Below are 14,777 nucleotides of genomic sequence, written 5' to 3'. Positions count from 1 at the left end.
ATTTTTTCATTGACAACCAGAATGTTCTTCAGGCCAACATTTTTTTTAGCGAAGTTTTCAATTCTTATTATCATCAGCATTTCTCAGCTATCTTGCCTCCGCGCTCATTCCAAAAATGCATTTTTGTTCATTAACTTTTTCTTCAATGAGTATTCCCCAATCTGATGAGAAAACGCTTCAGTTTTTAACCAAGGTCATTCTTCTGTTCAGCAAAAGAAAGTCCAATTTCTTTCCCACAATGTGCCACTAAAATGCTGTCTAACAGTGTTAAACAGGTGTAATTTTTGTTGGTATATTCCCTCTGCATTACTTGGCATGCCACCAAACTCAAGGGACACCAGATTTTTGAACGTTGGGGTCTGGTCTGTTTCAACCATGCCAGGAAAAGCAAAGTTTAATAAGGATTACAGTATGTTATCAATGTATTTTTATAATTTTAGATGTATTTTTGAGAATTTTCCAGAATCTGCTATTCAAATTCTCTGGCATGCCAGAATACGGTAGTGCAAATTTTGAGGCATTTCAATTTTTGTTCGGCGGTCATCTTTAATTTCTATGATGATGTTTGGTGATTAAAAAAATTCTGGGTTGACAGAGGGTGAAAACTGGCTAAATTGGGAATATCTAAATCTTACGATCTTATCCTCAATGTGTTATGAAAAAGTGGGGAAAAAATTTTCTACTCAAAGCCTTCAAAGCGAATTGCAGCTGTTTTTGGTATTGGGTTCAACTCCTCAGTCAAACGTATGTAAACCATTTTTTTTGGGGGAACTTTCTTTCCCCATTTTGAAACACATATTTCTTCATTTATGTTTTCTTACCTCACATGCATTCACCAATAGCTGTTGAAAGTCCCAGAATTTTTTCTGTTTCTGCTTTTTTTAGAGATTCTATTTAAGATTTGGGAAAATCTTGTGGCAGCAATAGTGGCGTCATCTATTGGGGAAATTGGGATAAGCACTAAGGGTGTGTGCACAGGCATCCTTTTTTTCTCGGTCTTCGGATCTGGTAAACATACTTTAGCCAAATTAGTAATCACATATAGAAATGTTAAGGAGTCAGTACCAATTTTTCAGTCTCCACGGCGCCCTGGGATTTGTCAAGCCCTGACATATACATTATCTTTTATGTAAGTATCTGGAGATTCTGAAATTTTATGAAATCTGATCAATGACTATGCAGCTGTTTCTTCTAGTGTGAACTTGGCCCCTTGGTTCATGCAATACAGCTTCATATTGATATATTGTAGAAAACTCTGCTCTATCCACACTGTGACAATGGTTTGGTGAGGATGCGTTTCACCTTATCATCAGGCACCACCACACCCTTGCTTGTGCAGAATACCGCCGGTTTCCAAAAAGGGTGTTCAGAAATTTCCCCGACTCAAATCCTGCCAAGCATTTTTCAGTGAAATGAAGCCAAATGTTTTGCTGAGAACCAGAATAATGGCAAAAATCTGTATTAGTTTCAGCTCTTTAGCAAGATTGTAATGGTATCCTGACCCCCAAACACTAAAAAATTGGTGAATACTTTTTGTTTGGGAGTGTCCCTCATTTCTCATGACCCCTGTTTGGTCAAGTATCGGTGTTTCTCATACACATTCCTCCAGTGTCACGCACAGGCCTCAAGTGTATAAAAGGGGCTCGTGATAATGAGATCTGGTGCTATATAATTTTCAAGAAAGCATAAAAATTGGTGCGTACCAGAATGTGTGGCTCCAACATATTTATATAGTCAGAAAGATAAGCTAGTTTCATAGGGTTATCAGATTATGAAATGTGGTTGCATCTGTGTGCCCCCTTGGAAATGTTGTGTGTTTACAACAGGTGTTGCCAAAGCTGGTCGAAAATAGAATCACCAGGACTTTTTCCAGCTCCCACCCTAAGTCAATGGAGCTGCTTTCCTTCCCGATCTTCCACTCTGTCTGTCCACACATTGAACTCCAACAGTCACAACACACAGCATCCTGGAAGCAAATATTTTCCGAGGAACGTTGGACCATGCTGGGCCAGCGTACAGCCTGTCAGTGCTGCTAGTGTTTCATTGCAGGCAGGGGGGGGGGGGCGCAAACATAGGTAGCAAATTTTTGCAAATGACTATTGGGTCAGGCTGGACTCGAGTGTGAACCTCAGGTGTTTAACCAATCTGTAATGGTGCTGACTTGCAGAATCGGAAACCAGCGTGCAACCTAAGGCAGTGATTCAGTCACAAAAAAATATATATTGTTATTAATATCTCAATGCTGTGATTAATTGGTTCTACAAAATAGTCACTTAAAATGAGTTAAATTTAATATGGATAAGGGAGATACTGAAAGCAGTAGAAATTTGTTTGATAGAGACAAGCAGCATGCTTTGTCTCTTTATAAAAATGTAAGAAATAAAGATAAAGAGAATTCTGAATATCCTTCGCAAATCAGAAATTCGCAAAAAAACCACCATTTTCAGGAGTATAAAATCAAACAGACCAAATTTGGCAGGTCGTAATTTCTAACATTCACTTTCAAAATAACGTAAAGTGAAGGATACCCTGTAGTTAAACTTTTATACAATCGTTATGGCCCTAGGATGACAAGGAAGTTGTCATAAATTTGAGAACAGCTGGGATTTTTTTAGAGGGCTGGAAAAAAATACGTAGACGATTTAACAATTCATATATGTTAAAGTTGTATATTGAACCAAGCTTTTATTTCTACATATTTTTTATTAGGTTAAAAAATACTATTGCATACCTTCAAAAAAAACCTCAATCTCAGTTTTATGATGTCCCCAATTCAACTTGATTTGACTAAAAAAGTATATGGAGTCATGAGAATGCTTTAGAGCAGCGGTTCTCAACCAATGCACTTCCCAGGGACTCAGCCGCTGCTCGAGAAGAATAATATAAATCAGTAAATACAAATACAAGGAAACAACAGGCAAAATGCCCAGCGAGGTGGCTGAGGAAAAAGATGCCCATAATAAATATGGATTTCACATATTTTTCTCTAAAATACAGCAACCTAAGTAAAAATGCAATTACAGAAACTAGAAACAAAAAATATATACATATACAATATTATACATAGTGCCCATAAGAGATATATTTATGATTGTCTTATTCTAAGAAATGGATAGCTTTTCAATTGACAATTAGATATAATTAAAATAAATTTTGTAACTTTGATAGTTTACCTTGTTTTGATAAAAACGAGAGGCCTGTGAGGCTCCGCCAGAAATTATATACTAAAAAGGGCTCCACGAGTCACTAAAGGTAGAGAACTGCTGCTTTAGAGCAAATCTTTTTCAAACTTTTAGGCCAGCATTACACTACAGAAGTTTTAGAAAAACTCTTTGATCAAACTGAAGTTTTATAAGAACTTTTCAAAAACTTTTATAATGTAACCGAACCCTTATAGGAGTGAGAATGTCCGAATTTTTAAACAATCCATTAAGTCCATATCGTCGCTGTCCAAGCAAAATGTCATACATAAAAAAAAAATTCTAAATTTTTTAATACAACTTAAAAGCATCTTCACGTTTTTAAGTGTTCTGTAAAAATGTTATACTGGTCTTCCTATTGGTCAGAAACATGACACTTTTGCAAAGAGTCTCATCACCTGTCACTCTGACAGTTAAGACGAGAATGAGAACATGGAACCAAACGTGAAGATGCTTCTAAGTGGCATTAGAAAAAAATTTAAATTTTGACACATTTTTACACGATCAGAGTGACAATTTTGATTATTTGATCATTTTTGTCGTACCACTGTCATTTTCTGCACATGAGGGCTAATTAGACTGGGACCTACAATTTATTGCCAATTCTGAACAGCAGGCTTGTTTTTTTTATACTCAGAGAGGTTGGTGCGCTAACCCCTCGATGGGGGGGGGGGACTCCCTGCGGTAGCAATTTTTTTTATGTCAAGTTACCACTTTTCGTTGTACCCATGTCAGGAAAGTTTTCTGACAAGGACGAACCAGGTATCGAACTCGCAACACCTCTAAACATCCTTTGGTACTTTAGGCGAGTATCTTATCGACCGGGCTACCCCAGTGACGATTTCAGGGCTCCCACTCAAAAAATGAGAAAAAGTAGGAAAACGCAGGACTAAAAAGTAGGATGGGGGAGAGTAACCCCCTTAGACAACATAATCATAGCATAATGGAAAAAAATCCCTAAAACATTTAAAACCCCTAAAATTTTAAATAATTAAAAAAAAAATTTTTTTAATTTTGAATTAAATTTTTTTTTTTCCCCTAGCACTATTTCAGTCAAGCCAAAACAAAATGACTTGGTTACAAAACCAATTTTTGGCCAAAACAGTGCACTATCAACCACAGATAATTCTTTGCTCTCTGTCCTCATATATATTACATTTTTTTTGGAGTCGTCCAAAGTGACGAGCTTGTCAACTCTCTTTGACAAGGCACGGCAAGTTTCGAAGACATACATTTTTTAAGAATGATGCACCTTTGAGAGCACTTTCAAAAGCACAATGCAAAAAATGTGTAAATTACAAGATCCGATGTATATAAGGCAAGGTGAACCAGATAGTTTTACTGCGCTGCTCATAATTTTTTAAATTTTTCTGTTTTGGTCACATTTTACTGTTCAAAATGCCAGTGTAATCATTTTTGATAAATGAAGCACTTCAATTTCTAGCTCTTTGCTGAGCATTGTAAATATTGTTTATGCCTTAAAAATTCAGAAGACAACTGAATGCTATTGGGTAGCATCAGAATCACCAAACCTAGAATAGGCCTATGTATCCAACTGCTTTGAAATGCAAACTGCACTTATTGCACCATAATTCTGAATGATGAATGTTAGTTACTGTCCAAGACCATGAAGTAATAAATGCAAAATTATTTTTCCATCCAGAAGTTTTTAATGACTACTCTACTTTGTTGAACCCTCAAACTAAGCAAATGAAAAATTAATCAATCAAATGGTTCACATACACCCCCCCCCCCCCCCTCTAAATTACTTCAAAAATGATACAATTTCTGCTTTGGCAGAATCATTAATTGCATTCTCCAACATTTGTACTATATCAATAATTTCCTGCTCAATTAAAATCAATTACGCAAATTTTGTCGATAGGATTTGGTAAAAAAGTAGGACATTTTACCTAAAAGTAGGACGAATGGGAGCCCTGTGATTTCAACTTGTGATCGTGAGATAATATAAAGGGGCCCACGAGTAAAAATCAGATAAAAGTAAGGGGAATCGGAGAGAAAAGAATAAACTATTTTTCTGTTTTTTGCTATTGAATAAACCTTTTCAGTAAAATATAGTGGGAGAAAAATGTGACTATTTTCAGAATCCAGCAGACCAAATATCAATCCGTGGTCCCCTGTTGGCATGACTCAGGGACTTGCTCCAAAATCCTTCACAACGAGATCCGGTACTATGAGTTTCAAACGAAATTTTTCCCAGCTACATATAACCTCCATGAGAAGGAAGCTTGCTAAATTCTAGTCTTGCATAGAATGTAAGTCTCAGTTGGACTTCACAGACCTATTTTCCCATGTAATTCTGATCTTGGGAAGGATAATCACCCACCTTCTGTGGCCCAGGGTTCCAGAGATTGATCTTATTCATAAAATATTATGAATTTAGTTTTAACTTCTAATCGATATATATAAAGGGTGGCTCTTGCAGGGCCACAGTGTGCATTCTCGGAACATCCTTTCCCGTGAGGGGACCTAGAAAAGAACTTGTGCAAAATAAATGTACATTATTTGTGAGATGCCCTCCCCCATTTGGCTCGGGATCAATGTCCCAGCCTAGTTACAGCCATGGGCGAGGGTAAGGCCCTAGATAAGACGGGAAGCCACAAGAAAAAAGATTCAATCCAGGTTGGGAAACACAGTTTCAAAGTACCATCTTGATAGAACAAAAAGGAAAAGTTTAGATGCTCAGGAACAAGAGATTTCGATAGATCAAGAAAAACTGCTAGAGAGCAAAAAAAAACAAAAAACATACCCTTCGGGATGAACAAAATAGGTGCACACACACAAATCCCACTTTTACAGCAAATACCAAACTTGATATTACCTATAACCAAAAAGCTTACTTTCAAAAAGGAACATTTCCACTTTTATTAAATTTACGAGTGGAAATAAAAACATTTTTTAGAATGAACTGCTTTACAGAAGTAAAAAAATAACCCTACGAACAAGAGATCGTTCAGCCTAAATTTGGGTTCATTTTCTGGACCCTTAACAAAATAAGAATTAATGGAACCATAAATTTGACATTTCTTTAGTGATAGATTTTGCTTCCCACAAAAATTAACGGCCATTTTCAAAAAATAATTTTTTTCACAAAACAGAACCCTATGGAAAAGTGGACAGATCCCTGAAAAATATTCAAATAGTATATTTCTTGATCGACATCCAAAGGAGGTACCTTCCAGGTTTCACCTAGCCAAGGTACCTTTATTACCCCTCCCAAAAGCAGAATGTTTTGCATTGTTCTGCAGTAAAAATTCCTATAAGTGTTTTCAACAATTAAAATCCTTTCAAATTGTTCTGCAATGTATGAGTCATATTTTGTTACACCTTACTTTGGGACACTTACCCCTCTCGCATGCATAACAAAAAACACTTCTACAGCGGAACCTCCTACAAATGACTTTTTTAAAATAACATCGACTACTCCATGAATTTTATTGCCCATTAACAGACAAAATTTTCCCCCCACCTTCGGCATTATAAAATAAGATCCAAAAGAAAAATGTTTCTGATGTTTAATTATGAACATTTATTTCAAATCTCAATGATATACACGCACACCATTATGACCTAGGTCTTTCTTTCTTCTCTTTGTACAGCGCAAGAAGGGACACATTTGCTACTTTGACCACCTTGAAACGAACACCAGGAATGTCACCAACGGCATGACCCTTTCTGCCAAATCCAGCGACTAAAACCTCATCGTTTTCCTAAAAAAACAGTGAAACAATTTTAGTAAATGTTTCGAGCACAAATTAAAATCATGTTATACCGCTATAATCAAAAGTAACAATTTCAAATTAGATGAGATTAGAACAGTCCACTTTCTTTCATCGCCAATTGTGACGCCCAATGCTATGAAGGTTGTGTGTGTGGGGTCAGTCCCCAAAATGTGCGAAAATGACCGTAAAAAAGGAAAAGCTGGCCAAATCCTTTTTTTATCACTGCCCCCACCCGGAACGAAATTTCTGGCTATGGGCCTGAATGCTATGATTTTGTTATAGTAGCCCACCTTTACAGAAGCCTTTTCAGGTTTACGTCACTTCATCACAATCAACGCTGATATAAAAAAAAACTAATTTAAATATGTTTTCAATGAATTATCAGTTAATTATGTACGTATTTATTAATCAGGTAATTGTGTTAAATGACATTTTATACTTATGCAATTAAAAATATTGGGTATAACATAACATACGAATATAATGACTTCCAAAAATAACAGAAAACTAACTCCTAGGGTATCCCGGCACACTTTCCAAGGTGTCACAGCAGGGTTGAAATGTAAATCTATCGCAGTGATTCCCAACGTGGGCGTTAATGCCCCTGGGAGCAATGGAATGTTCCAGGGGGTGGTATAAGCTACGGGTACAACACAGGATCCTATAGGGTAGATTGCATTAGGGGGGGGGATGCGATGGGACAAAAAAGGTTGTCAAACTATGGTCTATTGGCACGTTTGAGTTGAGAATGATTAATTTCTATCTGATAATTAACCGTTAAAAAAATTGTGAATGCCCCACAAATTTTTTATCTTCACACTGGCTGCAGTAATAGACGTTTAAAAGACTTTTTGCGCATATGCAAAGCTATGCAGTTAAAGGTACACTTCGAAAGAGTACTGGGTTAATTCCCTATGCATTTAAGGGTTAATCTGAAGTGCACTGCACTCTGTTGTAACAGTCTATTCCTTCCCGACCCCCATAATATTTCTTCAGTCGATCGATGCACCGTCAGTTTCTCCACAGGTGCTATTTGTATTTTTGAGATAGGTGTGGCTATTCTGGTAAGTTTCATGTGGATCATATAGTTCAGCTATGAAATCTGCCACAAATTTATATGTTTAGAGCAGTGGTTTCCAACAGGGGGTGTGCCTCTAGGGGTGAGGGAGAGCAATTTTGGCAGTGGCGAGATGGAAAAAAAATTACATGTTGACTGATTATTCAGAATTAAAACGAGCATAAAAATTGAATTTTTCAATTCCAAAAAAAAATTGAATTTTACATAAGTATCTAGGAAATAAGAAACCTTTCATGTTGGTATAAAGGCCACACCTGCTGGAAGGTTGATGCAAAAAGCCATCAGGATTTACTCTGGGTCTTGCCAGTCTTTTCTATAATGGCCATGCTGACCAAGTAAGCTAACTTTATGACAATCGTGCTTCCTCTACTAAATGCCACCTGAGCATTTGACCCTCAAAACAGAATATGCGCGAAAACTACAATGCACATTATAGAATGATTAGTGTATTTGCAAAACAGGGTATTCAAAAAATTTGGGCCCCTTTTTAAGTGAAAGTGGGTCCCCCTTGAAAAAAACACCCCCCATAATTCACTGGTATCCTCTATGTATTTTTTCCAGCATGCCCCAGGCCTTTGATCAGCTGCTTATATAACTTGGTTTAGACAGAGCAGCAGGCCATGTTCTGAGTAAGAGAAGGATGTATCTGTGAATCAAATCACTAAAAACATGTTCTATCCAAAAGTTCATTTCACTTTCATTGTCTACTAGTAGGAAAAGCCTCTGAGAATTGAACATGTGCAATTTAGCATATGTAATAAATCTAACACTTACAGCTGATCCCGCTTATAATGTTTTTTCACTCAGTACAATTTATTTTCGTCATCCCAACTCTAAATAATTCTCATTAAGATTTCCCATTTAAAGTGTTTTTCCTGCTTACGGTTTTTACGAGTTTTTTGAAAAACGTTATAAACAGGATCCACTGTAATTAAAAATTAAAGGCACACATTTATAAATTTACTAATAAATCAATGGCCTTCAGATTGATTTTCAGTTCTGTTATAAAAACATTGGCTCTTTTGATGTCTTCTGATTAAATTTAAAGCAAATGATATTCTCTGACACTTATTTTTCGATTCCCTATTCACATAAATACTTGTGAAGTGATTTCCTGGTATAATGACTTTGTTTACCCTCCCTGACAGTCCACCCCTCTGATCTGTCGCCATTCAACTGTCATTCCTACACCACTATCTAGGGATGCAACTAGATACTTTCTCAAATGGGGCAAGTACACATTTTGACACATGTAATGTAAAAGAAACAGTTGTAAAGGTTGAATTCGACACCCCCTCTAGTCCAGGGGGGGGGGGGGGAAGGAGGAAGACCCACTTGCTCTCCCCTCAACCCTGCATCTTTCCTCCAAATTGATAATGCATTGGATTTCAAATTTAATGTATACATATGTGTGTTGTAGGTAGGTGTGGCAACCAGCTTTTTTTCAAAGGAATAGCCAACTCAAAATTGGAGGACCTTAGAAAATCGTAATTTTAGCCGATTACCACTGCACAATTATGGGTGCAAACCCGGATTTTCACCAAAAGGAAAATCGGGCATATCCCCCCCCAAGAAATAAAAAATTTGTAGAAAATTAAAATATTACAGAAAATAGTCTTATACTATGTTAATTTAAAATTCTTTTTGAGCATTAGCGGCTTACAATTTCTGTGTAAGAAATCCATCTGCTCTCCCAAATGCTGATTACGCACACACAGCGTGATTTTTGCGATGCGAAATGACTACAACATAGCTAGATGACAAAACTGGATATTCAAGGTAGAGTTTTTAGATTCCTTTTTATTTTTTTCTGAACGATCTCAAAAAATGCTTTACAGTTTGAACAGTCATTCTAAATCCTTTGCAATTTTTTAAAAAATGTGCATTCGCAATCTTGTAAGAACAATGAAAATTTCCTATGTATAAACGCTGTCTTTGAATGCTGGCAGATAGCTGGAAAATACAGTAATTTCTGGTATGTAACTGAAGGGGAGAAAATTAGCAGAGGAATAGAATAAATTTAAAAATTCTGTGCATGGTGTGGCACCTCATTCAGGGAAGCAACTAGATATTCATTTTATTCTTCAACAACCTGTGTATATCAATACACAGGTAGTAAATACAAAATAGTAAAACCACTTTTTAAGGTCGCACGATCATGATAGACTGTAAAAAGAAGTTGGAAAAGGTTTTTCCTCTTGGAACTAGGAAAAGATGTGTAACCAAAATTTCTATGCGTCCTTTCCAAAATTCCAGGTATTTGATGCGCTATGGTGCATCAACGTCATCTCTGTACACGGAACAGCAGAACATTTTCAGTCAGTCGAGGAATCATTGAAGAACAATGCAAACTATTCTGCTTTGGGACATATGACCATCCTTTGGAAGGCAACTGTTTCAGTAAAGGTTTGCCATCATGGAATTAATAACTAAAGTTCAAAACCAAATACAAAAAAGACAATATATATTTTGAAACCAAAGCGATATCCATATACCCAGAGAAAAACTCACCTCAATGAAATTCAGGCAACCATCCCTAGGTACAAAGGCCGTTATCTTCTTGCCATTCTTTATGAGCTGGACTCTCACACACTTCCTGATGGCAGAATTCGGCTGCTTAGCTTCAACACCCCTGAAAAAACAATTAAAACCATCATAAATATTGTAAAAGTTCCAATGTTTTAATTTAAAAAAAGTTGTGGAATAAATGCATTAAAACATTAGCTATTCCTCTAAATGCGAGATTATCATTTCGTTCAATGCTTTTCTCATTCTATTAGGAATTATTTGTGACAGATTTATCTGTTCAACATGTTTGTCTGGAACGTCCATAAAAAAATGGAAATAAAATGTTTTAGTTTCAACTTAGTTGACTCAGCAATTAGTTTGAAACATTGCCCTTGTTTTCGTCTGATTTTTACGTTTAACAGTTCGTAGCAATTGTTTGTTCATTGCCAAAGCAAAACATTACAAAAAAAGAATTATACCATAGCTCAGGTGGCTCACCTTTTCATCACTTTTTTGTGACAAATCATAGAACAATTGAGACACCAGCTAGATTTCTTAGGGAACAAGCATAGTTTTTTCCTTGAGAGGTAAAGTCCAGAATAATAATTAACCAATTTTTGAACTTTGATCACTGCTTTCCACGTTAAAAAATCCAATGCCAGAAAATTCTTTTTACCACCTTTTCTTTTTCTCTGCTGGCAATGTCTTTGGTTGTGACTGTTTCGTTCATCATGCTTTCAAACCCTTTTCTTACTAAAGAATTGACGACACATCAAAAAGAGTTTATAGCTGTTACAACAACACTGAAAGACTGGACACCCCCCCCCCCCACACATCACATCTCTTAGAGAAATCGAAGTGTACCCATAAAAGTGTTCCTGAAAATTTTATTAAACAAGCAACATAAAGCTGCTTTAAACAAAGGCAACAAAAGTAAATTGATTAGTGGCTACAATTATCATCGTACAACAATATCATGAGCTTTGAACTAAAGTTGAATCCCATTATAACGAACGCCAAGAGACCAGAGGAATCATTTCGTTAAAACGAAATTTTGTTATAAAGGAATTCTAGGTTACCTAGCATTGTTCTTATGTAAACTTATTTGGGGATTGGAAAAGTGTTCGTTAAAATAAGATTTCCGCTAAAACGGTATTCAACTGTATATAGATTTAAGGCAATTGAGCCCAATAATGTGAAGAAATCTCTCGTATAATACTCCATCGTTTCTCAGCGCTGGGTTCAGAATCCTGTGCTTACCGGTAACCACGGATGATGACATTCCACTCATGGTTATAGTCAGTTCATATTCTGAAAAGCAACTACAAAAATTGACATCACAATCTCAAAATGAATACAAAGAGAACTATACCCACACTTTTTCCAAGACTATGCCTTTGGCATGTGACGCACCCCCGAAAGGATTGGCCTTCCACCTGGTGCCTAAATGAGCTTTCTTGTAGTCTTTGTCGTGCCATCGTTGATCTCTGCGATGATTCCTATGCTTTCGAGCAGTTCGCAATCCACTTGGCTTACCTGCAATATTTGAAATAACACTGCCTCTAATCACTTTGACATCATATATATATATAAAGAATTAAAGAAATGGGTGGCATGGACTAGATACTATTCATAAAGTAACCAAATGCAACACCAGTTACGTTCATTTTCTCGGTGCTTGCTTGCTTAGACAGGACTTTACTGTCTCATTTGTCTTTTAAGACTTTTAACCTGCTTAATGAAACTATGAAGCACGAGTCCACTTCATTTTCATTTTTGACGAATTGGAAACTTTGCTCAGTTTGATATATTTGGTGACAATTGGGAATTTGGGTGGCATGCAGTTTAGCCCCCCCCCCTCTCCAGAAAGTTGCCAACTGTGGCACCTTGGGAATGTTTATTTCCGATGTGCTTGCCTGCTTCAACTAGAGGATTATACTGCCTTCTCTGTCCGCTAGGGCTTTAATCCTGCTTAGTGAAATATTTCCATGTTTCCGGTTGTGGTGAAAACCCAGTCGATATATTTATATTCAGTTGGGTACAGGGCCTCCTTTAATGGCTGAAGGGACATCCGAGCCAGAACAAAGTTCTGCCTACAGGTATAGATGCTAATCAAGTAGTTGGAAACTTGTTTGCATATATATTACATATATGCGTGAAAACATATATTTGCAATATACATTGTATTGCGGTATTAATTTTTTAAATCAATATTCGGAGTTCAGGCATCATGACAAAGACGTCAATCACATCTATGGTTATAGGGTGCAGGAATTTTACTACGTTCTCCATTACGTCTTATTTACATATTCGCATGCACACATAGCAATTGGACGAAACGCTTTCTGCACACTAATACATTGTTGAACTATGTGTTATTTCATTTCCATCGCGCGATATTGCAGGATATTCTGCTCACAGTTGCGTTTCAGCACAGATTTTTAAAATTCTTGACAGTGTTAAATAGCTTCTAATGGGCCAAAGCCCAGTAATTCGAAAACCCAGTGGAATTTATTTTTCTGCATTTATTTGCATTTTGAATTATTTCAGGTGTATGTGCCCTAAGGATTATTTCGATTTCCAACATGGATTATTGCTGTGCGGTGGAAGGAAAAAAACAGGCGAGCACTGAACTTTTTAAAAAAATTTCCCTTTCTCTTTCACGGGGTTACAGTAGACTCGGCACCAAGAAGGGTGCTTATGCTGCTTTTTCACCATCAGTAGTACAAATCTACTTTCACACATGGGACTCAAGCTATGGGTCACAACCCAAATTTGATTCGAAGGAACTTTGCAGATGGGTTGTTCAAATCCACTTAAAGCTAGATTCTTGAGCTTTAGGTTAGAACCTGAACCTGGTTTGTAAACGGCTTCCAGGTGAAAATGGGAGCCTATGTAAGGCAGGATGTATTCAGTTCAATTTATAAGTATATGCCCTTATTGTCAGTGGATTTCAACAACTTATGTCTGAGGGCTCCTGCGATTCAAATTTGGGTCGCGATCCTGCTCGAGGCCCCGGATGAGTGTGGATTTGTAGGACCCGTAGTTCAGGAATCCGACTGTAAATGAGGATTTGTACAACCCACGTCGAAAGCCCATGACCCCACGTCCTGGAGAAGGAACCCCCGTCAGCCAAACTTATCACGGGGCCCACGTAAGACAACCCCCCTGCTCAAACGGCGTCTCACGTCGAGTAAATGGTATTAGGAAATGAATGTCAATGTTAGATCTTGGACAACGAATACCAATAAACACGAGGTTAGCGAGGAATTAAATTGATTTTATGAAAGTAATCTCTTACCCATTATGTCGAAGAAACGCTCAAATACGGGGCGAACGCAAGCCTAATCCGCGGAATTAGTAAAACGTGGTGCCGACGAGGTGAGCTTAGAAGCTTATGTTGCCAGATTCCGATGAAAATCCAATATCTGAGACTTCTGCAGAAGCGACATCTTTTGTTCACTACTGTTACTATTGCAACGTGGGTGTAGTTGAAGCAGAGTCTATCACAGTGTTTCCCAACGTGCGCAGTATTGCCCCCCCGGGGGCGATGCAATGTTTCCGAAACCGCACTTAGGTGCGATGACAGGTGCGATTGCACCATGACCCGCGCTTTGTGAGGGCCCTCACATTCACGGTAAATAATTTGAGGCTTTCACCGATATTTCTTGCATTAATTATATATTTCTGGAATTTTTTCTTCCGTGAATTTTGAATTTTCATCAATTTTCTGGAATTTTTCTCTCATTGTTTCTAAACTTTCACTAATTCTGTAATTTTTTTTCTTCGTAAATTCCGATTTTTTCTATCAATTTTGGAATTTTTTCTCCCGTTGATTCTAAACTGTTATGTGAATTCTGTTATTTTTTTCCGTAAATGTTGAATCTCATCATCAACTCTGTAATTTTTTCTTCAGTTAATTCTAAACTTTCATCAATTCTGGAATTCTTTCCCTTCAATTGATTCTAAATTTTCATTAGTTCTTGAATTTTTTTGTTCCGTTGCCCCAACAGCAAAAAGTAGGATTTCGTACTGATACCGGTCCGACGTCGAATGAATATCGAACGTCGGAAAGAGTTCGGAAATTTTTAAGTGTCCGATATCGAACGATATGTATCCACTCAATAAATGCCAAAACATCTTTTATCTCCTAAATAGTTTTACTCTCATTTTTACAGCATTTCGTTTCGAAGGAGAATACCTTGCATGAAAGTCTCTTTTGAAATAATCCAAATTTCTCTGTGTCGA

General features: G+C 37.1%; 1 protein-coding gene across 1 annotated transcript; it reads right to left on the bottom strand.

Moving 5' to 3' along the window:
- Positions 1–6,726: 6,726 nt before the first annotated feature.
- Positions 6,727–13,931, bottom strand: RpS23 (ribosomal protein S23). The gene is made up of 4 exons (XM_089242570.1): positions 13,831–13,931; positions 11,906–12,065; positions 10,533–10,653; positions 6,727–6,931 (listed from the first exon to the last, which is right to left on the bottom strand). Exons 1-4 carry the CDS (start codon positions 13,832–13,834, stop codon positions 6,785–6,787), a joined length of 432 nt encoding a protein of 143 aa, XP_089098696.1. The 5' UTR covers positions 13,835–13,931; the 3' UTR covers positions 6,727–6,784.
- Between the last annotated feature and the right edge of the window lie 846 nt (positions 13,932–14,777).

This window comes from Pholcus phalangioides, unplaced genomic scaffold, assembly GCF_987345545.1.
Source record: "Pholcus phalangioides strain wild (caught in Gottingen) unplaced genomic scaffold, Ppha-v1.0 ptg000015l_1, whole genome shotgun sequence".
NCBI classification, from domain to species: Eukaryota; Metazoa; Arthropoda; class Arachnida; order Araneae; family Pholcidae; genus Pholcus; species Pholcus phalangioides.
The sequence above is the reverse complement of the archived record's forward strand: the minus strand, read 5'-3'. Positions and strand labels throughout refer to the sequence as shown.